The following is a 23,217-nucleotide window of genomic DNA, read 5'->3' on the forward strand; positions in this document are numbered from 1 at the left end:
TGGATTGCAGAGGCAGTGCCATCTCTCAGCCTGACCTACCTCACAGGAATGTTGTGAGGACAAGATGGGGAGGAGGAGAATTGTGAATGCTGCCTTGAGCTCCTTGTAGAGAAGGGAGGAGGGGATATAAATGTAATAATAATGAGGAGAAATGGTGACGGCGGCGGCACCTAGGGCCTCGGAGGGAGTCTGTGGCGCAGGCACAGTTTGGGCTGGGGCTTCCTCTTTGCCACTGAAGTCACACCAGCTCTTGTGGCCACGGACGTGCCTCCTTTGAAAGGCGGCTCCCACCTTCCTTTGATCCACCGCATCTCTTCCCAGTGGCTGCTCTGTGGCAGGTGGGGGGGTGCCCACCCCATCTGGCCCTCCCCTTCTGGGGTCTGCCTTCCCCTTCACCAACTTCTTCAGCTGAAATCCTGCAGGGGCGTTCAGGAGACGCAGCAGGAGGATGTCTGCTCCTCCAGCTGAGTTCCTCATCACCGGGCATGCTGCTCTGGCAAACCCTAGCCCAGCACCCCTCCTCACCCAGGCAGACTCCAGGGACAAGTGGAGGAAAAAGATGGATTTCCTTTTGTCAGTGATAGGATTTGCTGTGGATCTGGGCAACGTCTGGAGGTTCCCTTATATCTGCTACCAGAATGGAGGTGGTAAGGAGACGGGGTGTGATTTTGGGCTCTCTCCTACCCCATCCCCTTCTAAACAGTTAACTGCTTTCCACTTTAATTGTGGGAGTCTTATTAATGCCTTGCCTGGGATCCCACATTTTCTGTTTCTAACTAGGGTTTCAATACTTGTCTTAACTTTGCAGAATCCTTCTTCATTCCCCATCATTTCTTTTATCCTTTCCTGCTTGACAGCTTCTTGCAACTCCTGGCTGAATCAGAAGTTTCGGGTTTCTGAATGTGGAAGGAACCGCTCTTAAGGAGCCGGGTGCAGCATTAAAAAAACCCTCTTACAAAAAATGGGTATAAGATCTGCCCCAGGAGTTCTTTTCATTGCATAGTTTACATTGAAGTAGCCCCTCTAGGATTGTGTCAGTTACATGTTTCTAAGCCAACTTCCCTAATTTCAGCCACTTACCCTTTATAACTTTTTTCTTCTTTGAAAAGTGTTTCAAAAAGGTACTGTGACATTCCATGATAATAAAACTGGTTCAGGGAAGGAGATTGATGCGTCCATGTCAAAGACCATATCTGAGAGCCAGTGTGGTATGATAGATAGAGTGTCAGACTAGGACCTGGGAGAGACCAGGGTTCAAATCCCCACTTGGCCAAGCCGAGCTTACCTTACAGGGCTGTTATGAAGATTAAATGCAGAGAAGGAGGACCATGTATGCCACCTTGAGCTCCTTGGAAAAAGGTAAGTGACCTTCAGACATGGCATACATGGCTTTGTTTGGAACATTCAGATGCACAAAGAATACACTAGTTTGGTTGACAGACAGGGATAGTTTTTGTTGAAAATGGTGTTAAAACAGAGGCACTGAAAAGCAGCCAAATTTTCTCCTTTTATTGCAAAGTCTGAGGCTTTGTCTTTTGGAGGGCTCCAAATGACAGGCTCCAAATGCCACATTCTTCCTGGCTCTGCAGCTGTTCTACAAGTCAATATAATGCAGGAGATTAGTTTGTTTGTTTTTTAAAGAAATGTGTGTTTTTTTAAAAAATTCCAAGGAGCTGTCCGTGGTATTGGCCATTCCTGGAATAACTAGCACACAAGAATGTAGAAAGCTGTGTTGGCTAATTAGAAAAATAATCCAAAATATACACAAATGTTGCAAGATAGTGAGTAAACCTGCTCATGACTCAGCGACATTTTATGTCTAATACAAGGTATTCTCATGCTACAGATCTTGCAATAAAGAACATGCTCTCTCTCCTTATCCCTCTAATTATTAATGCCTCCTAGCATGGCTTCCATTTTTTATGCAATCAAGCTATTTAAAATACCAAAAAAAAAAAAAAAAAGGAACTGAGTCGGGGGGAGGGAATCAACATGATCTGGTCAGCAAACCTTGGGAAGGACCAAGACTCAGTGGCAGAGCATCCGCAATGCAGGCAGACAGTCCCCAGTTCAATCCCCAACAGCATCTCTAGGAAAGACTGGCAGAGGCTCCCTCTCTGAAACCCTGGGGAGCCTCTGCCAGTCAGTGTTGACACTACTGAGCTCAATGGATGGTGGTCTGACTCAGTATGAGGTGGTATGTTTCAAGGGCTATCACATGGAAGATGGAGGAAGCTTGTTTTCTCCAGCTTACAAGGAAGGAGATTCCAATTAAACAACAGGAACAACTTTCTGACAGTAAGAGCTGCTTGACCGTGGAACTGTCTCCCTTGGAAGGTGGTGGATTCTCCTTCCTTGGAGGTTTCTAAGCAGAGTTGGATGGCCGTCTTTTAACATTTGGTTGAGTTCTCCAGGCACCTTTTAAGCCCTTTACCCTGGCAGAGATGTAGATAAGTGACACCCATCCCCACACATGCACAGCCGACTTGCCCATGACAGTCACACCTAGTGCTGCTTCCTCTGGGTGCCTCCATCAACTATCCCCAGTGTTGTGGGGTGTGCATTTCTCCCCAGCACAACAGGTATGTCTTTCTACACAAGCACTGGTGTACCATCAATGCAGTGAATGTTGCTCATTAGGATTGCAGTCTCAGAGTGATCCACCCTTTATAGGGAAGAGGAGGCTTTATCACAGGGGACCCACTGCCCACCCCAGGTCTTTCATTCAGACCATGAATTATTCATATCACTGGGAGGGGGCAAAGCATATTCATGAAACTCTCTCTCCTCTCAGCTGTCCCTCCATCCCCACTGGGCTGCAGGGATTCTTGCCTGGGGTGCTGGCTGCCTTGCACCCACTCACAACATTTTTATAATTTCACCCAGTCCACAGCTGACTTGACTGTCTCACAGCCAAGACTTTTTTGCTTGCGGGGAGATGGAGGCCAGGTCTTTCCTGGTGGCCCTGGATCCAGCAGCACAGGAGGAAAAACCTGTTAAGGCCCTGCCCTGCCCAGACCCCCTCAAACAGTCTGAATGTGCAGGCAGGATAATGGAGGCCTTTCTGTTCTCTTCTCACAGGAGCTTTTCTCATCCCGTACATCTTGATGGCCGTTTTCGGAGGAGTGCCTCTCTTTTACATGGAGCTGGCTCTCGGACAATTTCATCGGGTAGGAGCTATACCCATTTGGAAGCACATCTGCCCCATCTTTAAAGGTAAAAACCAGCCAAACAAGCAAGGATGAAAATTATAAGATTCTATGAGCTATGGGCTTGCTTTTTTTCTCCTCCCTCCCTTCCCTCTTTCATTGTGTGCCGTGTCTTTTAGATTGTAATGATGAGGGTAATACTGTCACCCTTATTTACTACTAATGTTTTTGGAAGCTGCCCTGGGAGCCTTTTTGGCTAAAAATGCTTTAAGTTTTAAAATTAAAATCTATGTCTCAAGAAAGGAGCCATCTGTCTCCCTCAACTCACCCAATGTTTATGTCTCTAGACTTAGGACATCTTAAAAGAAACTAGCTTTCAATATTCAGAGGCTACTTTTACTCAAAACAGTAAAAAGGTTAATTTCTTTTTTAAAAAAAAGATGTTAAGCTTTAAATGCTTCCCTAGAATGTCGGGCCCAACCTGCAGGAGGCACGAGAAAAGAAATTTCCATTTGAGGGATCATTAGGAATGAGATTGAAAATAAATCAACCATTATCATGTCTCCTTGCAGCTGTTCAGCATGACAGCACTTGGAATAGTGTGTTCAGTTCTGATTCCACTGCTTCAGAATAGGATATTGTTGAGCTGGAAAAGGGTAACCAAAATGATCAGTGGGTTGGAGCAACTTACCTAAAAGGGACACGACAAAAGTATGTGGAATGATGCATATCCTGGAAAGAACAGAGCAAAAAGTTTTCCTTCCTCTCTCATGGCAACTAGAAGTTTCAGACATCAATTGAAGCTGAATGTTGGAAGATTCAGGACAGACAAAAGAAAGCTCTTCTTTGGACAGCACATAGTTAAACTATGGAACTCGCTGCAACAGGAGGCAGTGATGTCCACCAGCTTGAATGGCTTTCAAAGAGGATTGGACAAATCCCCGGAGGAGGGGGGGGGCTATGGATGGCTGCTAGCCAGGGTGGCTCTGTTCTGGTTCCACTGTTGGAGGGCAGTAAGTGCTTTGGGATAGCAGTTGCTGGAAACTGCAGGAGGAGAGGGAGCTCTTGACCTTTGGTCCCAGAGGAAAGTGGTTAGCCACTCATCTTAGTCATAATAAATAACAAGATGAAAGATGAAAAAATCTGTTTTAATCATTCCAGTGGCACCTTAAAGATCATCTAAATATAAGCTTTCAAGGTATGAGCTTTCGTGTGTAATACACTCATCTTAGATTCACATCACACCCAATCCCCATGGCGGGGGGTGGATGGTGTGGGATTCAAGTCATTCAAGTTTTTTATACCCTGTCCAGCTTCCAACACATATAAAATCATAATAAAATATCAAAGGTTTAAAACCTCCTGATACACGGCTGCCTTCAGATGTCTTCTAAAAGTTCTATAGCTATTTATTTCCTTAACATCTGATGGGCATCACCACCAGAAGACCCTTGGAGCTGGACCTCAGTGTCCAAGCTGAATGACAATGTCATTTAGGACTTTAAAGCACCAACATTGTCATAGTAGAGCTCAGTGGAGGGAAAAACCAGCCAACCAGCCATATCTCAGGGGAGTAATTGCCTGGAGGCAGAGTCCATATGCAAGGTTCAGTTCAGTCCTAAGGTCAGGAATATCTCAGTTTACATGGTCAGACAATCCGGGGGTCAAGAAAGTCGAGGGTCCAAGGTCTTGAGAAGCAAGAAGCAGCAAGATATGGTCAGGAAGACAAATGTTGTTTCCAGCAAATGACTGAGACTAGAAACCATGCTTAAGAAAGCTGGAGCGAGCTAGTTCTCATCAGGAGCAAGAGGGATGATCAGCAGCAGGTGGAATCACTTTGCCTTCTGCTCCTTTAGGCTGCTACTCAGCAGGTGAAGCCGACTGGCCCATGACACACATTTTGAATTGTACTTGGAAATGTACTGGGAGCCAGTGAAGATCTTTTAGGACCAGTGTTATATGGTCTCGGCAGCCGCTCCCAGTCACCAGTCAAGCTGCCACATTCTGCATTAGTTGTAGTTTCTAGGTCACCTTCAAAGGTAGCCCCACGTAGAGCGCATTGCAGTAGTCCAAGCGGGAGATAATCAGAGCATGTACCACTCTGGCAAGACAGTCTGCGGGCAGGTAGGGTCTCATCTTGAATACCAGATGGAGCTGGTAGACAGCTGCCCTGGACACAGAATTGACTTGCGCCTCCATGGACAGCTGTGAGTCCAGAATGATCCCCAGGCTGCACACTTGGTACTTCAGGGGCACAGTTACCCCGTTCAGAACCAGGGAGTCCCCCCAATCCCTGCCCTCCAAGGTGCTGTTTTGCTCTCCACGCAGGTATCGGTTTTGCCATCTGCATCATTGGCCTGTATGTCTCATTCTACTACAACACCATCATTGCCTGGGCCCTGTATTACTTCTATTCATCATTCACCCACACCTTGCCCTGGACCAGCTGTGACAACCCCTGGAATACGCCCAACTGCACCAGCTATTTTGGGAAGAGCAACGTCACCTGGACCAACCACTCCAAGTCGCCAGCCGAGGAGTTTTACGTGTAAGTTTGTGTCATCTCCTGCATTTACCGTATTTTTCACCCTATAGGATGCACTTTTTCCCCTCCAAAAATGAAGGGGAAATCTGGGTGCCTCCTATGGGGCGAATGCAGGCTTTCGCTGAAGCTTGGAGAGCGAGAGGGGTCAGTGCGCACCGACCGCTCTCGCACTCCAGGCTTCAGGAAGACATCCGCAGCCTAGGCAGCCGTGCGGGAGTTCCCGCAGGGCTGTCTAGGCTGCGGATAGCAGCCTGCTTCCCGGAGCACCGGGCGCACTGAAAGCACAGCGTTGGGCGCTTCGGGAACACATCTGCAGCCTGCTTCCCCGAGCGCCGGGCGCGCTGAAAGCACAGCGTTAGGCGCTTCGGGAACACATCCGCAGCCTGCTTCCCCGAGCGCCGGGCGCGCTGAAAGCAGAGCGCCCCGCGCTTCGGGAACGCATCCGCAGCCTAGGCAACCCTGCGGGAGGTCCTGCAGGGCTGTCTAGGCTGCGGATAGCAGCTTGCTTTCTGCAGTGCCGGGCGCGCTTAAAGCAGAGCGCCTGGCGCTTAGGGAACACATCCGCAGGGCTGTCTGGGCTGCGGATAGCAGCCTGCTTCCCGGAGTGCCGGGCACGCTGAAAGCAGAGCGCCCCACGCTTCGGGAACGCATCCGCAGCCTAGGCAACCCTGCGGGAGGTCCTGCAGGGCTGTCTAGGCTGCGGATAGCAGCTTGCTTCCTGCAGCGCCGGGCGCGCTTAAAGCAGAGCGCCTGGCGCTTAGGGAACACATCCGCAGCCTAGGCAACCCTGCAGGAGTTCCCGCAGGGCTGTCTAGGCTGCGGATAGCAGCCTGCCGCCCGGCGTGAGGGGCGCCCTGAAGCAGAGCGTCCCTCGCGCCGGGCGGACATCCGCAGCGTGGGGAGCCCTGCAGGAGTTCCCTGCAGGGCTCCCCACGCTGTGGATAGCAGCCTGCCGCCCGGCGCGAAGGGCACCCTGAAGCAGAGCGCCCCTCGTGCCGGGCGGACATCCGCAGCGTGGGAAGCCCTGCAGGAGTTCCCCACAGGGCTCCCCACGCTGTGGATAGCAGCCTGCCGCCCGGCGCGCAGGGCACCCTGAAGCAGAGCGCCCCGCACGCCGGACAGACATCCGCAGCATGGGGAGCCCTGCAGGAGTTCCCCGCAGGGCTCCCCACGGTGCGGATAGCAGCCTGCCGCCCGGCGCCCGGGGCACCCTGAAGCAGAGCGCCCCGCGCGCCGGGCAGACATCGGCCAGCCCCACAAGCTCGGGGGACAGCAGGGAGGCGCAGTGCCGCCATCCCGCTGTTCCTCGACCTGGTTAGGTTTCCCCGACCTGGTTTTGGGGGGGAAATAAAGGGGGGGGAATTTCCTTTATTTCCCCCCAAAAAAACTAGGTGCGTCCTATGGGACGGAGCGTCCTATGGGACGAAAAATACGGTATGTGGTTTTGTCAACATTTGCAAATTCTGCCTGAACCCTCTCCCTCCCTCACTTCCTATCTCTCATTCACTAGTTTTTCCTGCTTTTATTAACTGTTATTTTGTCTTTTCAGTGGTTAGAAATGTTGCAAAGGTACAATAATAGTAGCACGCTTCTCTTGTTTCCTCTCCATGACCCTTCAAAATATCCTCTGCAGGGCTATCAAAGGCACCATAGGCACGGTAGCCTGCCCTCTCTTGCATCTCTAAAGCTTGTGGCCTTGCAGGTATCAATGGACCACAGTTCCTATCATCCCTGACCATGTTAGACTGGCACAAGGGACTGATGGGAGCTGGAATCCAACAACATAGAACCATAGCATTGTCGAGTCAAAGAGGACCCTAAGGGTCATCTGTTCCAACGCCCTGCAGTGCAAGAATCAGAGTTACATGGAACCCACTGGGTGGAAAGCCACCGGAGGGGAGAGGACTCTTGGGCTCAGGTCCTGCTTGTCCGTTTCCCTTGAAGGCATCTGACTGGCCACCCTGAGAACAGGATGCTGGGCTAGGTGGGCCATTGGCCTGATCCAGCAGGCTCTTCTGATGCTCTTAAGATCTGGAGGGCCACCCACCAGGGTTCCCAGTTCCTGCTTCAGAGCCTCTGCAACCATGTTTGCTCTGAGCTAAGTCCCATTGGCTTCAGTGGCGCTTACGATTGCACCCTTGACCATTGTGTGTACAAGGAGAGCCTGCTCTGGTGACAAGTGAGGCGCTCAGGGCGATGGCACTCTGATGTTTCCACTTGTTTCTCTCTTTCTGTCTGCCTCAGGAGGAAGGTTCTGGAGCTCCAGAACTCGCAGGGCCTGTCCAACGTGGGAGGCATCCGTTGGCAGCTGCTCCTCTGCCTCTTCCTCATCTTCACCATTGTCTACTTCAGCCTTTGGAAAGGGGTAAAGACCTCTGGGAAGGTAACAGATGCTTTGACTCCCTTCTGTCCAGGCTCCTGGAGGTGGGCAGATCAAGGAGGGGGAAATGTCTCAGCTATACATTCTGCACTGGCCCCTGAAGGGACATTGTCCTACCTGCAAGTAGCACCCCCCGTGGCAGCAAATATTTGACCCCCCCCCAGCTGACCTGCACCACTTCTGAGGTGTTTCTCCAGCCCCCTGTGGCTGACAGCAGTGGTGGGAGAGGTGAGGATTAGAGAGGGGTAATGTGTCAAGTGGGAACAGGAGCAGCTAGCAGCAAAACCTTCATGGTGCTCATGGCTCCCAAACTCTGGGACCTTCCACTTGCTGAGGTGCCAAGACCTCACCACCAGCTGAGATTTAGGAGGTAGTGCAAATCTTTCCTCCTCTTCTACCCCAACCATCAAGCTTTTGAATCAATTTTGCTTTGTTCTCTGGCTAGTTTCCTTTCTTGTTTTATGAGGAACTGTTTTGCTTTAAAAAATTTATTATAATCTGATTTATAATAATCTTTTGTTTTATTTTTAATGATTTGCTCACTGCTCCAAGGATAGTTACATGGGGCATGCAAAGAGAGGAGGTTGGCTGGACAGATTTCAATAGATCTGCCTGAATCTGTATGTTTCCTGCAATTCCACAGTGGGCATGTGGGTACCAAATTCTGCACTGTTAGGCATCTTCATTTTCCTTTTGAAAGCAAACAAATAGCTTCCTAGCCCTTAAGTTTGAAACATTTACAATAACCCCCGATGAAAGAGTCCAGAGCCCAAAGGAGAAGGGGCTGAGCAGGATCCCCAGAGAAGAGGGAGGGAGGCACTCAGGGCAGCTCTGCCTGGCTCCTGGATTGGCAGGAAGGATCCAAATAAATAGTGCAAAACAAGCCAATTGGAATAATTTGACCAATTACAGCATTCAGTTGTGCTTGATCCAGGATGCCAAAACCCCCTTTTCAAAATAAAAACAATAGTTGCAATGATGATTATGATAATAAACATCCTACTGGGGAGATATGTAGGAATTACTCCAAGGGAGAGCTATGGTAATTTGACCACTCTGATGGACTGGCCATAAACCACAAGTGAGAGGGAGGGAGCAGGAGATTCACTTAGAAAATCTGGGAACTTGACGTTTTGGGGCAACAAGGAAGGGATGCACAGCCCACCCAGGAGGGGAAGTGGATGGGGAGCTGTTGATCACCATGGCCCTGCCCACTGCACCCCCTTTGCTGCCTTCCAGGTGGTGTGGGTGACAGCCACCCTGCCCTACGCTGTCTTGCTCATCCTGCTGATTCGTGGAGCGACTCTGCCAGGAGCCTGGAGAGGGATCGTCTTCTACCTGCGACCCAACTGGGAGAAGCTCACCAGCACAGCCGTAAGCCAGCATGATGGCTGCCTCATAAGGCCATGATACAAATTGATGGTGCAGCCACATTTGGAATACTGTGTCCAGTTCTGGTCACCTCACCTCCAAAGGGATGTTGTAGAGCTAGAAAAGGTTCAGAAAAGGGCAACTGACAGAGGTTTATAAAATTAGGCAAAACATGGAGGAAAGGTTTTCTCCCAATCTCAGAGCACTAGAACCAGGGTCCTCCAATGAAGCTGAATGCTGGAAGATTGGGGAGAGATAAAAGGCAATGGATGGCACTGTGGTCTAAACCACTGAGCCTAGGGCTTGCTGATCAGAAGGTCAGTTGTTCGAATCCCCATGACGATGGGGTGAGCTCCTGTTGCTCGGTCCCTGCTCCTGCCAACCTAGCAGTTCGAAAGCACATCAAAGTGCAAGTAGATAAATAGGTACCACTCCGGTGGGAAGGTAAACGCCGTTTCCGTGTGCTGCTTTGGTTTTGCCAGAAGCGGCTTAGTCATGCTGGCCACACGACCCGGAAAAACTGTTTTTGGACAAACGTCGGCTTCCTCGGCCAGTAAAGCAAGATGAGCGCCGCAACCCCAGAGTCGTTCATGATTGGACTTAACTGCCAGGGGTCCTTTACTACCCTTTTTTACTTCATGTAGTGCAGAGTTAAACTATGGAACTCCCTGCCACAGAAGACCATGATGGCCACCAACCTGCTTGACTTAAAAGAGGATTAGACAAATTCATGGAGGAGGAGAGGGCTATTGATGGCTACTAGCCAGAATGACTGTGCTCTGTCCTCATGGTTTGTGGCAGCAATGCTTCTGAATCCCAGTTGCTAGAAGCCACAGGAGGGGAGAAGGCTCTTGTGCTCAGGTCCCACTTGCTGGTTTCCCACAGGCACTTGAGAACTGGATGCTTGACTAGATGCGCCCCTTTGCGCCTGATCCAGCCGGCTCTTCTTATGGTCTTAGGCCTCCTGCACAGCTGCACAACATAGTGAAGGCTGCCACTTTTGCTCGCTGGCTGGGCTCCTGTGCCTTGACCAGATGTGCGTCAGGTCGGCCATCAGCAAGAAGCAGCAAAGTGACTTCGTATGCAGAGGTGGCCCCTGGCAGTCCACCTGATGCAGTGCTGAAGCTCCTTGGGGCCTTAAGACAGCTTTCCAAGATGTGTTCCTCCCACCCCAGAACAAGCACCAGGAAAACAGCATAGAGGTTTCTCTCAGCCTGTTCTAGGCATGATTGGGCCTGAGCCCTTTCCTTTAAATAACCAGAAGCAAGTTGCAAATGAGCTACTATGGCAGCCCCAAGGGGCACCTTGCACTACCAGGCCAGCTGCCCTGCCCGAGCCTCTGAGCAAGCTGGCTGCTGGCGTCCCATCTGCCATTTCAAAGCCAGCCTTAAGTATTCCATACTGATATGAGAGCATTGCATAATGCAGTGTTATGTTAATGATTACCAGAATGTGACAACACCAAGGCTGGTCCCTTTCCCAGGTTGCATCTGATGCTCTAGCAGCACACCTACCCAAGTGGGCAGAGACACTCCCACCCCATGGAGCAAGAGGGAGGAGAGGCTTGCAGTGGACAGAATCAGGGGAGAGGTTGGGGGAGCACAGTGGCAGGCTCTCTTTAAAGCCTAGCTGTGGGGTTCCTGACCATCCCTCCACCTGGCTTTGCACTCCAGAGAAGATCAGAGGGTGGATTGTCAGGAGGGAGAGTATTAGGTTCATTATTGTTTCAGAAAGCAATAATCAAAAGCAGCCCTTGGAAATGTAAATCACTAATTGAATCACTCATCTCATTTGCATCTGCTGGGGATTTAGTTGGCCAGCTTCCCTCTCACTGTCTTTGCAAAGCAGGACTGACAATACACTTCCTGCCTGTAATTACCGCTGAGTTGCCCTGGCAAATTTTGATTAAAGCTAATCAGGTGGAGAGGAGAAAAAGCAAAGGAATCAGAACCAAGAAGTGGTGCTGCCTTTATAGTCTCCCCCCCCCATTCCCCTTGTGGAAATCCATGGGGGGGTTGGCCCCTACAGACAGGTGGGCCAAGACTTCCGTTCTCCTGCTCTGAGGAACTAATAAGGACCAGGATCTGTCCAAAGACTCCCCCAGCCCAACAATCTGTTTGCCAAACGCTTCACCTGTGGTCACTGCCACCATCACCACCTGCCAGCCATGAGGGCAACCACCAGGGGCACTGCAGGGAGCAAGGAGGGAGGGTGAGCCTCAAGCCCTTTCCTAGGTGCCCCCAAGTGCTTCTAGCTGGGTAATAAATTATGGGGGGAACTGAAGACAGAGGTGATCGTGGCTTCTGGGCACAATATTAATTTCAGGAAAGAAGGAAAGGCCCAACAATTTCACCTAGTGGTGTGTCAGGAGTAATGAATGGGGATAATTGAAGAGAAATTGAATTGATCTGGAGTAAGATCTGTTGGGAAGGTAACTGAGGGCAAATTAATTGGAAAGGAAATTATTTGGGGGGAACTTGAGGTGGGGCACACATTCATTGAAGGACTTATTTGGGGTGATTTGGAGTGGGAGATGAGTTGGCTTCCTTTCTGTGACATTGAAGTCCAAACATACATCTCCACATATAAAATTGCATTTGCAGATTTGTCTCTACGGCCCCACATGCCGTCTTTTCAGTCCCTCACCATGTATCCTGGCAACAGCTCTTCCCAAACATTAGACAGCTTGACTACACCCACAACTGGAGTCTTTGCTCCTTCCTGAGGAGCAACATGGTGTGACCCAACTGAACAACAGGTCTCAGGATTCCTTCCTGTGGTGGAGGGGATGATTCTGGATGTTTAGCCTCTATCTGGGTTCTATTTTGTTCCTCTGAGCCAGAGGCCTGTTGTATTTGGGTCTGTGCAGGTTTGGGTCGATGCTGCCGCCCAGATCTTCTTCTCCCTGGGGCCAGGATTTGGTGTCCTCCTCGCTCTGTCCAGTTACAATCCATTCCACAACAATTGCTACCGGTAAGGGCCTGAGGCCAAATCCAAATTCTCCCTTTGCCCCCTCCCCCCATGCCTCCACTGCAGATGAGTGAGACAGGGCTAATAACCTTGTCTCTGCAGCACCATGATTTGAATGGCTTTCCCTGCACCATGTCCTTGAGTGAGGACTGGCCAAGCTTGGCTGACGCCTTGCTGGTGTGCCAGTAAGCTGTGCTCAACTCCCAGGGAACTGCCATTCCTCCTGTGGGAAGGAGTGAGTATGCCTTTGGTAACCCTGCAGTCTTCCCTCATTTCAAGGCTTAATGTGGGCTGACCATATAGACTTGGTTTTTGTTTGGTGGAACAGGTCACAGGGTTGGCCTCTCCAGAAGGCCTTGTGCGCATGCAGGCATTGCTTTCCTTTGATGGCGCATGCTGGTGCTACCACTGGTGCACTGCAGCATTTATTTGAGCTTGCAGGGAGGATGCCATCCCCAGGCAGAGCAGCGAGCAGAGAGGGTAAGTGCGGGAGGCCCTACCAGGATGGCTACCCTGAGGAGAGGAGAGGCACACCATCACATTGTCATGGTAGAATTAAGATTCAGCTGCCAGCCCAGTGGGCTTCTGGAGGTTGGGATGGGGAGGGAATCCTCTTGTCCTTTTGCTGCAGGGAGCAAAATGTCTTCCGCTAGCCCTGAGTTGGTGCTGCAGAACCAGGTTGTTGCTGCATCCTCTCAATGACAGTCAAGGTCACCTTGTTGTGAGGCCTGTGGCCTGTCCAGAGACTCATTTATTTTGCCTTCCAGGGATGCCATCATCACCAGCGTGGTCAACTGCCTCACCAGCTTCCTGTCAGGATTCGTCATTTTCACCGTCTTGGGATACATGGCAGAAATGAGGGATGTGGAAGTCGAGGATGTGGCAAGAGACAAAGGTTTGTGTTCTGCGTGTCATGTGCGTCAAAACTGCAGTGCTAAAAATTCTTCCACGTGGTGCATCTGATTGTGGCCTCATGCTCCACACTCCATAACACAGAATCCTAGCATTGCAGAGTTGGAAGGGACCCCCAAGGGTCCAATCATCTGCAATGCAGGAATCACAACTGAAGAATCCCTAACGGGTGGCCCTCCAACCTCTGCTTAAAAACCCCCAAGGAAGGAGAGTCTGCCATAGAGTTCACCCAGTCCTTAAATTCCCTCCGTTAGTCTGTGACACCTGAGATGTGGACAACCCTCCATACTCTGCTTGGTGTTTATGTCCCTGCCACATCCAGTTAGAGGAGGTTTCTGCCCATGCGATGTTGAACACAAGGGCAAGCTGTGGCCATGCAGGCGTAGAGAGTACACTTGATTTACACACACTTTGAATGTGGCATTTTGGCCTTTACAAAGCTCAGGGGTTCCATATAGTGAAACCCTGAGAGAACATCTTCATGTATATTTAGGCAAGAGTCCCCAAGATGTTTAAAATGCTGTGAGTTGCTCTTGGCTTATAATCCAAAATCTGCAGACCCACAAGAGAGGAATAATAATAATAATAATAATAATAATAATAATAATAATAATAGTTTATTATTTATACCCCGCCCATCTGGCTAAGTTTCCCCAGCCACTCTGGGCGGCTCCCAATCGAGTGTTAAAAACATACAGCATTAAATATTAAAAACTTCCCTGAACTTCCTTCAGATGTCTTCTAAATGTCAGGTAGTTGTCAGTTGACATCTGATGGGAGGGCATTCCACAGGGCGGGCGCCACTACCAAGAAGGCCCTCTGTCTGGTTCCCTGTAACTTTGCTTCTCGCAATGAGGGAACCGCCAGAAGGCCCTCGGTGCTGGATCTCAGTGTCCGGGCAGAACGATAGGGGTGGAGACACTCCTTCAGGTATACTGGGCTGAGGCCATTTAGGGCTTTAAAGGTCAGCACCACCACTTTGAATTGTGCTCGGAAATGTACCGGGAGCCAATGCAGATCTCTCAGGACCGGTGTTATGTGGTCCCGGCGGCAACTCCCAGTCACCAGTCTAGCTGCCACATTCTGGAATAATTGCAGTTTCCGGGTCACCTTCAAAGGTAGCCCCACGTAGAGCGCATTGCAGTAGTCCAAGCGGGAGATAATCAGAGCATGCACCACTCTGGCCAGACAGTCTGCAGGCAGGTAGCGTCTCAGCCTGCATACCAGGTGGAGCTGGTGGACAGCTGCCCTGGACACAGAATTGACCTGCGCCTTCATGGACAGCTGTGAGTCCAAAATGACTCTGAGGCTGCACACCTGGTCCTTCAGGGGCACAGTTACTCCATTCAGGACCAGGGAGTCCCCCACACCCGCCCGCCCCGTCCCCCAAAAACAGTACATCAGTCTTGTCAGGATTCAACCTCAATCTGTTAGCCGCCAGCCATCCTCCAATCATTGCAGCAGTCCCATCCCTTCCATTTGCCCTTGGCCTTTGGAAATGCTTGGCCATTCATGGTATGCTAGGAAGCTGCCTTATTCTGAGCCCGGCTATTGGTCCATCTGGCTCAGTACTGCCTACACTGACTGCCAGCAATGGCTCTCTGAGGTTTCAGACATGAGTCTCTCCCAGCCCCACCTGGTGATGCTGCAGGGATGGAACCTGGGACAGGTGCTCTCCCCACAGAGCCACAGCTCTTTGGCATATTCTCTTCTTTAGGGCCCAGCCTCCTCTTCATCACTTACCCTGAAGCCATCGCTAACATGGTCGGCTCCACTTTCTTCGCCATAATCTTCTTCCTCATGATGATAACACTGGGACTGGACAGCACGGTAGGGAGAACTCTGCCTTATACCCCAAATCATGCATTGCTAGATTTTAAAAGGCTCAGGGCATAGCTCTCCACAAACCTGGGCAAACTTTGCTTGTGCTAACATAGATGCAGGGTGAGGCAGGGAAACTGCTATGGAAATGTACCCCCCCAGACATATAACTGGAGCAGGGGGTCCAGGGCCCTGGGGCTCAGGCCCCCTAAGCCACCCCTAACAGTGACCCTGCTTTGTGGTCAGGCAATAGGGAAGATTACGGGATTCTTTTCACCATGTTTTTAGTTTGATTTCACCCGCAAGAGGACACTCCTCCAATGTAGCACATCATTCCTTTTTTATTTGTTTCTTTGAAAAAAAGGCTACTGCGAATTGAAATATTTCCAAATTCTGAAAGTGTGCACCTTCAGAGAAGAGCCTGGCTGGATCAGGCCAAAGGGGCTCCTCTAGTCCAGCATCCTGTTCTCACAGGGATTGTCCACACCTCCAGGCCCACTGGCTTGGCCCCAGGACTGTGGGTGCCCAAGCATGGGCACACGTGTGTCTGATGTCACACGCACAAGTCAGTGGGTGTGCTGACATTGCACGCACATGCTGATGTACCTGCTGACATTGGGCACACATGCCCCTGGTGCAAAATTTGTGGGTGCCTTCATGGGGAATGTTGTGGGGGCTGGAGTACCCAGGGCCCCAGGCAGCCGGCACCGATGCACCTTTCCACTTAACCTGCACTTCTGAGGCATCAGTCTGAGTGGTTTGCCCCCTGCCCTGCTCCTTTCCCAGGGAAAACCTTAGCTCTGAATCAGAGCAAACATCAACCCAAATTGCTGTTTGCTCTGACGGAGTGCCAAAGAGTGGTTTTCCTCAGGGAAAAGCAGTGGACAAGAACAAATGAGGATATGCCGCAGTGGCCCCCAGATGCCCCCAAGGAAAGCCCTCCAAGCAGGATTTCAGCACAGGAGCAACACTCTCTGCTCCTGTGGCTTCCAGCAACTGGCATTCAGAAGCATTGCTGCACCACCATAGTGCCATGTGGAAGAATTATCCCATATTTTGACTGAGCCTTTCACATAACTCTCTCTGTCTGTCTCTTGTCTCTTGTCTCTTGTCTCTTGTCTCTTGTCTCTTGTCTCTTGTCTCTTGTCTCTTGTCTCTTGTCTCTTGTCTCTTGTCTCTGTCTCTTGTCTCTGTCTCTGTCTCTGTCTCTGTCTCTGTCACACACACACACACACACACACACACACAGTGTCCTTTTGCTGACTCAGGCTGACAACTCTTTTGGGGGGGTGTATTTGCAGTTTGGGGGCCTGGAGGCTATGATCACAGCAATAATGGACGAGTACCCCCACCTCCTGGCCAAGCAACGGGAGCTGTTTGTCCTGGGGCTCATCACAACCTGCTTCCTGGGCTCTGTAGCCACTCTGACCAGTGTGAGTTGCCAAAAAGTGGAGCCATATGCGGGGGGGGGGGGAGGGGGCTTGGTTGTCTCTTGCTTGTTGACAGCCTTCAGACTTAGAATAACAGAATCCTAGAACAGTAGAGTTGGAAGGGATCCCAAGGGTCATCTTGTCCAACAGCCTACAACAAGTGGACTTTTCGGGATCCACTTCATTTTCTGCTAGAATCTTGAGGTAGGTGCAAAATATAGGTGTCTAGAATCAAAATGTTGAGAAAAGGGGCAGAGCCTGTTGCCCCCAAGGGCATCAGCTGGGAAAGTTTTCGTATACAAGGACAAATCTACATCAGAGCCCCAACAAACTGGCCAACAGAGCTCAGTAAAGACCTGATCAAAGGGATCTTGTTAATACCCTGGTTTACAAGTGTGGAGACACAAGACTGAGAGAGAAGCAAGTAACAGAGGAATAGCCAGGACAAAGAGTTGTGGTTTGGGGTTCTTTCACCAGCATTTTTAATAGAATCATAGATGCAGGAGGCCAACTAGTCCACACCCTGATCAGTACAGGACCTTGCAACTACTTCATCTGTGAATGAAGCCCATTCAGACTTGGCTTAAATATCTCCAGAAGGGGGTGCCTGCTGCCCTCTGAGGCAGAGTGCCAAGCCACCCTTCCCATTTGGACATCTCTCCTCATGTTTAGCCAGAAACTGCTTCCCAGCCATTTCCCCCCATTGGTGGGACTGGCACATAAAGAACATAAGAAGAGCTTGCTGGATCAGGCCCAAAGGGACCCATCTAGTCCAGCATCCTGTGCTCGCAGTGGCCAACTAGATGGGAAGCCAGTAAGCAGGACCTGTGCCCAAGAGCCTTCTCCCTTCCTGCACTTTCCAACAACTGGTATTGAGAAGCCTTGCTGCCTCTGATTGTGAAGTCATGACTAGCCCTCTCCTCCTCTATGGATTTGTCTAATTGCCTTTTAAAGCCATCCAGGTTGATGGTCAACTCTGCCTCCTTTGAGAGTGGGTTCCATGAATCTTCCAACATCCAGCTTTGTTGGATATTCTCAAATTTGAGGGTTATGAGAGAGGGAGAAAAACTTCTCTCTCCACTTCTCTCTCCATGCCATGCATAATTTAATCAGCTTCTGTCATGTCTCCTCTTACTCACCTTTTATCTAAAACCAAAAAGCCTTTCCTGATAGGAAATAGTCACTCCATCCCAGTGATCATTTTGCTTGCCCTTTCCTGAACAAACCTGCCCTGACTTCTGTGTGATGGTCCTTTCGATTTTTTGAAGACGGCTATCATGTCTCCTCTTCTTCTCTTTCCCCAGCAAAACATACTCAACTCTTTCAACTGTTCCCACAGCCATTGTTAAACCACTGGCATGGTTTAACATATGGCTGGCATAGTTACAGGTAGGTAGCCGTGTTGGTCTGCCATAGTCGAAACAAAATAAAAAAATCCCTTCCAGTAGCACCTTAGAGACCAGCTATGGCTGGCATGTTTAACCACTCATAGTAGCAATAATGGTAACATGACCAAGATCTCAACAGAGAAGCATTGGCCATATCTGTCACCCCAGCTGAGAAGCTACTAAGCTTGGATCTTCCCATTTTAGGGCGGGTCATACATCGTGAAACTCTTGGAAGAGTTTGGTGCCGGCTGCTCCATCTTAGCAGTGGTGTTCCTGGAGTCCATTGCAGTCTCCTGGTTTTACGGTAAGGAGAGAAACACCATGTCCCAGTTACTAGGTTTACCATGAGCCCCGGAGAGATTCTCAGCCTTCCCTGCCTTCTGAAACAACCCCCTGTACATGCTATTGCCTAGAAGTCGGGGGGAGGGATTGTGTCCAGTGGGTTTCCATAGGGAAAGGACTCTATAGAGGTGGGGCCACACCTCAGAAGGCCTTGCTTCCAACAGCCATTGCACCACAGCTGCTCTGGATGTTTCATCATTATCCTTATGTGCCAAATGTTCCTGTGCCATTCATCCATTGTTGTGGGGGCTGTGGGGAGTTTTTTTTAATTAGACTATTTATTTTAATATATTTATATGCCACTTGTCATGCAAGCATCTCCAGGCAATGTACAACAGCAAAACAAAATATGAAATGAAATGTTACAACGCAAATACAATATGCAATACAATTATAATCCAAATGAATTAGTAGTTTAAACAAAGTCAAACTCATAAGAATTGACATCAGGAAAGATCAAAGTGAATACAAAGGTCTTGAGCCTGCAGCAACACTGTGACACAAATGGCACTTCTGCACCTGCTGAGAGGGATCACACACTTACTGTGGCTGAAATTTTTGTGGTGCAGATCCCACAACTGCCACAGCCGCATGAACAGGAGCTCCACCCTCCTTGGCCCCCTTCTTTTCTTTCCAGGGATCCAGCAGTTTTGCAATGACGTGAAGGCAATGCTGGGGTTTGCTCCAGGAATCTATTGGCAGGTTTGCTGGGCTGCTGTCAGTCCAGCCTTTCTAGCAGTAAGTACTAATCTTCATCATCCTCATTCACCCCCAATGTCCAGCTCAGGAAAAGAGACACTTCCCTGCTTCCAGGAATGCCGACCATGTGCTTGAGACCATGGAGGAAGCAGAAGGGAAAGAGAGGCCAAGCTAATAAGGGATGGATGTGGTTGTTGCAGCATATAGAGCCCACCGTTCCTCTAAGTGGCTCCAGGTGGCTTACATAGTTCTCCTCCTCTCCACCTGATCCTCACAACAACCCTGTGAGATTGGGCTGCGATACTGCTATTGGCCCAAGGTCACCCAGTGAGCTTTGTGGCTGAGTGGGGGGTTGCACTCTGGTCTCCCAGATTCTAGTCCAACACTCTAACCACTACACCTGCTGGTTCTCAAAATGCTGGCCACTGGGGAATTGAGATGAGGCTGAGGGGCTTTCTCGGGCCCCTTCCCTTGAGAGCAAGGGTTGCCACTTAGTGCAAGCATGTATGCTTTGCTGGCAAAAGGTTCTCAGTTCCATCCTGGGGATCTCCAGTTAAAAACATCTCTGGTCAGTGACCAAAGAACATGGCATGCCAGAGATGGAGGAGGAGGAGGAGGCGTTGATTGGGAAGACATCTTCTTCTGCTCCAGGACCATCCAGGCAGGGGACATGGCTTTCCTTGTCTCCTCAGACTCAGAGGAAAAGCTCTCTCCTCTGGTCCAGCAAGTCTGCACCTGTCAGCCTCCAGAAGGCCCCTGTGTGCTGCTGTGACCCCTTTCTCCTTGGGGGAGCTCCAGATTGGGCCACCTGCTGCAGGGATTTGTCTGTGGTCCTGAAGAGACTGGCCTTCCTGCTGTGATTCAGCACAGCCTTCTTTGGCTTGGCCCTCCCAGATGTGATTCTCCAGCCCTCTCAGCCAAGGCAATTGCTTCAATCCCCCCTCCCCATGGATCCTCAAATAAAACTAGGACAGGGCAAGCAGGGGGTTGAACTAGATGACCCTTGGGGTTCCTTCCAACTCTTCAGTTCTATAATTCTCAGTAGCAAGTTACATGGAAGCCCTTTCTTTGCCTGAGACTGGAGATCTGATACCACTTAGTGTAGAACAGCCTCTGCCAACCTAGCACCCTGCAGATGTTTTGGACTATGGCTCCCAGCGTCATATGGCTGTCCCAGACACCTGGAAGCTGAGTTTGAGGCGGGTGGTGGGGCAGCATGCTTGCCTTCCATCTTGCACAGATGCATGTGTGCAGGCATGTGCTGCGTATGTGTGCTTGTGTGTACACAGCAACCTCATTTCCGGTACCTGTCACTCAGTGGCTGCCCCTGGCAGTGTTGTGTGAGGAGACAAGGTGGGGCTGGAACCGCCTGCCCTCTTGCCTGCCCTTGCTGCTCTGCCAGCTGATCTCCAAGCTGCTTCTCCCACCTGGGAAGCACCCAGCTGGCTGGAGCACGTGGCACTCCTTGCCTGTGCCAATCAGGGCACACAGGTTGCCTTGCCCCAGTTGCTGGTCACACACACTAAGCCACTGGTGATGGGTGTCCCAGCTAGCTCAGGGCAGGGCTCTCCATGCTGGTTCTTGGCACCCAGACTTTGCCTGTCTCCTCTTGTCAGTTCATCATTGCCAGCTCCCTCCTGGACCAGCCTCCCCTCACTCTCTTCGACTACCAGTACCCAGACTGGAGCATCTTGGTGGGTTACCTCATCGGAGCCTCATCCTTCATTTGCATCCCAGTCTACATGGTCTACAAGCTGGTCTGGACCCCGGGATCTCTTAAGCAGGTCAGGGAGCTAGAATGCCCTCTACTCTGTGGTTGTGTGGATGCCTGTGTCTGGGCGGGGGTTCAAGAAAGGGGGTTTCCCTCAGCAGTGGTGGAATTCTAGGTCTTCTCAGGGGGCACGAAGGCTGCCATTCTGAGCTTACCTGACTCCATGGAACCTGTGAACCTGCTGTGCAACTCAGGGAGTCTGACGGCGAAGTGGCTAAGTTATGAACCAGTCACGCACATTGTTGGGAACCACTCCCCCCAAAATATACTTTTTCTTAGTGTTTCTTTGTGAGTAATATATTCAAAGGAAATTGAACTGGGGGGTGATGACCTCATGATGTATATACAGTGTTTGCTTGTGATGGTACTCAGCGATAGAAGAGCTTCTTATGGCCTGCTGGATGAGAGAGGCAGTGAGCTTCACGGCTGAGGGGGAGGATTCGAACCCTGGTCTCTCCAAGGTCCTAGCCCAGCACTCTAACCACTACAGCGCCACTGGCATCAGCTCCCCCTCTCTCCTTTGCAAGATATATTCCCCAGGCTGCTGTAACTGGGACCCATGTTTTGTACGTTTTGTACGTTTTTTATTTTACGCATTGTTTTTATGGGAAATTGCTTAGACAAGTCAGTTTAAAGTGGTAAAAGAACCATATAAAATAAAGATGGAATGGGAAATGTCTGTAATCAAGTAAAATCCATCACTTGAGTGGTGTTTTCCAGGCTTGTCCCTCTCACTGTCTGTCTCTCTGCCTTGGTCATCCAGCGCCTGGCAGTCTGCCTTCGGCCGGAGAAGAGAGCTCAAGAGCAGCCCATGGAGCCTGGGCTCACGCCACTGGCCCCCTAATCCACGGCACGGACAGCCCCCCGAAAGGAGAGGCCAGCAGGACAGAGGGGGCCAACTCCAGAGCAACCGGGAGCCCCAAGCTGCACCACTTGCTTCACCTCCCCAGGAGAGCGAGATGCCTCCTGCTCGTCCAGCACCAGCTGCAGGGGCACCAAAGTGCATTTCCATCAACACTGGACAACTCCCAAGTCACAACTTTCTTGCTCCTCCTCTCCACTCCTCTACCTGCTGTATTCATACAATTGGAAGGGGCCCCAAGGGTCCAACCCCCTGCGGTGCAGGAATCACAGCTAGTGAATCAATTTCTACTTAAAAACCTCTGGCGAAGGAGAGTCCACCTCCTTCCGAGCGAGTCTGCTCCACTGTTGAACAGCTGCTACTGGCAATAAGTTATTCCTGATGTTTAGCTGGGATCTCCTGTCTTGCAATTTGAATGCATTGGTTTGAATGCTGCCCTCTGGAGCAGGAAAAACAAGCTTCCTCCCTTGAGGTACCATATTTTTTGCTCTATAAGACTCACTTTTTCCCTCCTAAAAAGTAAGGGGAAATGTGTGTGCGTCTTATGGAGTGAATGCAGGCTGCGCAGCTATCCCAGAAGCCAGAACAGCAAGAGGGATTGCTGCTTTCACTGCGCAGCGATCCCTCTTGCTGTTCTGGCTTCTGAGATTCAGAATATTTTTTTTCTTGTTTTCCTCCTCCAAAAACTAGGTGCGTCTTGTGGTCTGGTGCGTCTTATAGAGCGGAAAATACAGTATTTGAAGGGGGCTGTCCTCTCAGCTCTCCACCTTTTCTTCTCCAGGCTAAAGATATCCAGCTCCTTCAACCATTCCTCATATGTCTTGGTTCCCAGGGTCTTTACCATTTTGGATGCCCTGCTTTTCCCACACTTTTACGGTAATTGTTCCAGGTCTGTCTGGCCAGGCGATGTGGCTAGAAGAGTTTAAGAGAAGCTGCCAAGAGAGATTTTGGAAGTGTGCATGTCTGCAACCAGCATAGTTCCCCCTGCAATCCTTTTCATAGAAGAAGGCAAAGAGGAGGAGGAGGGGAAAGTCACCCTGAAGGGGGCTCTTCCTCTTCCACAGGATGTCAAAGCCCTCAGCACAGCCCTGCAGTGCAGCTCTCTCTGCCCATGTGTGGCTCAAATACCTACCTAGCTGCTGATCCATATAGTTCAGCATCTTGTTCCCACGGAGACCAACCAGACACCCCCATGGGAAGCCCCTGAGCACCATGTGAGTGCAACACCAGCCACTCTCCCCACTTGTGCAGTAAAGGGTGGGCATTGAGTACAATAGGCTCGCCCTTCAGGGAAAGAGGGGCTCTACCCTACCATCTCCCCTCTGTCTGCCCCACCTGTCTGTCTCTCCACTTACAACCAGTCCAGGTGGGAGGGAGCACACCTCCATAGAACCAGGAGGAGGGGGACAAATGCAGGGTGAGCTGGCTCTGGCGCCACCAACTGGTGGGCTCCCTGCCCAATGAGTAACTATTGGTGGGAGAGGAGACAGACACTGTGTGTGTGTGTGTGTGTGTGTGTGAGAGAGAGAGAGAGAGAGAGAGAGAGAGAGAGAGAGAGAGAGAGAGATCATGTTAGG

The 23,217-nt window shown here is 50.5% G+C and overlaps 1 protein-coding gene across 1 annotated transcript; it reads left to right on the forward strand.

Moving 5' to 3' along the window:
• Positions 1 to 448: 448 nt before the first annotated feature.
• On the forward strand, positions 449 to 21,700 carry LOC128400269 (sodium-dependent serotonin transporter-like). The gene is made up of 13 exons (XM_053362426.1): positions 449 to 647; positions 3,082 to 3,216; positions 5,478 to 5,697; positions 7,939 to 8,077; positions 9,314 to 9,448; positions 12,252 to 12,418; positions 13,183 to 13,310; positions 15,045 to 15,157; positions 16,450 to 16,581; positions 18,171 to 18,270; positions 18,946 to 19,046; positions 20,624 to 20,791; positions 21,542 to 21,700. The coding sequence occupies exons 1-13, from the start codon at positions 449 to 451 to the stop codon at positions 21,620 to 21,622; spliced, it is 1,818 nt and encodes a 605-aa protein (XP_053218401.1). The 3' UTR covers positions 21,623 to 21,700.
• Positions 21,701 to 23,217: the final 1,517 nt, after the last annotated feature.

The sequence above is a fragment of the Podarcis raffonei genome, chromosome 13, assembly GCF_027172205.1.
Source record: "Podarcis raffonei isolate rPodRaf1 chromosome 13, rPodRaf1.pri, whole genome shotgun sequence".
Classification (NCBI taxonomy): Eukaryota; Metazoa; Chordata; class Lepidosauria; order Squamata; family Lacertidae; genus Podarcis; species Podarcis raffonei.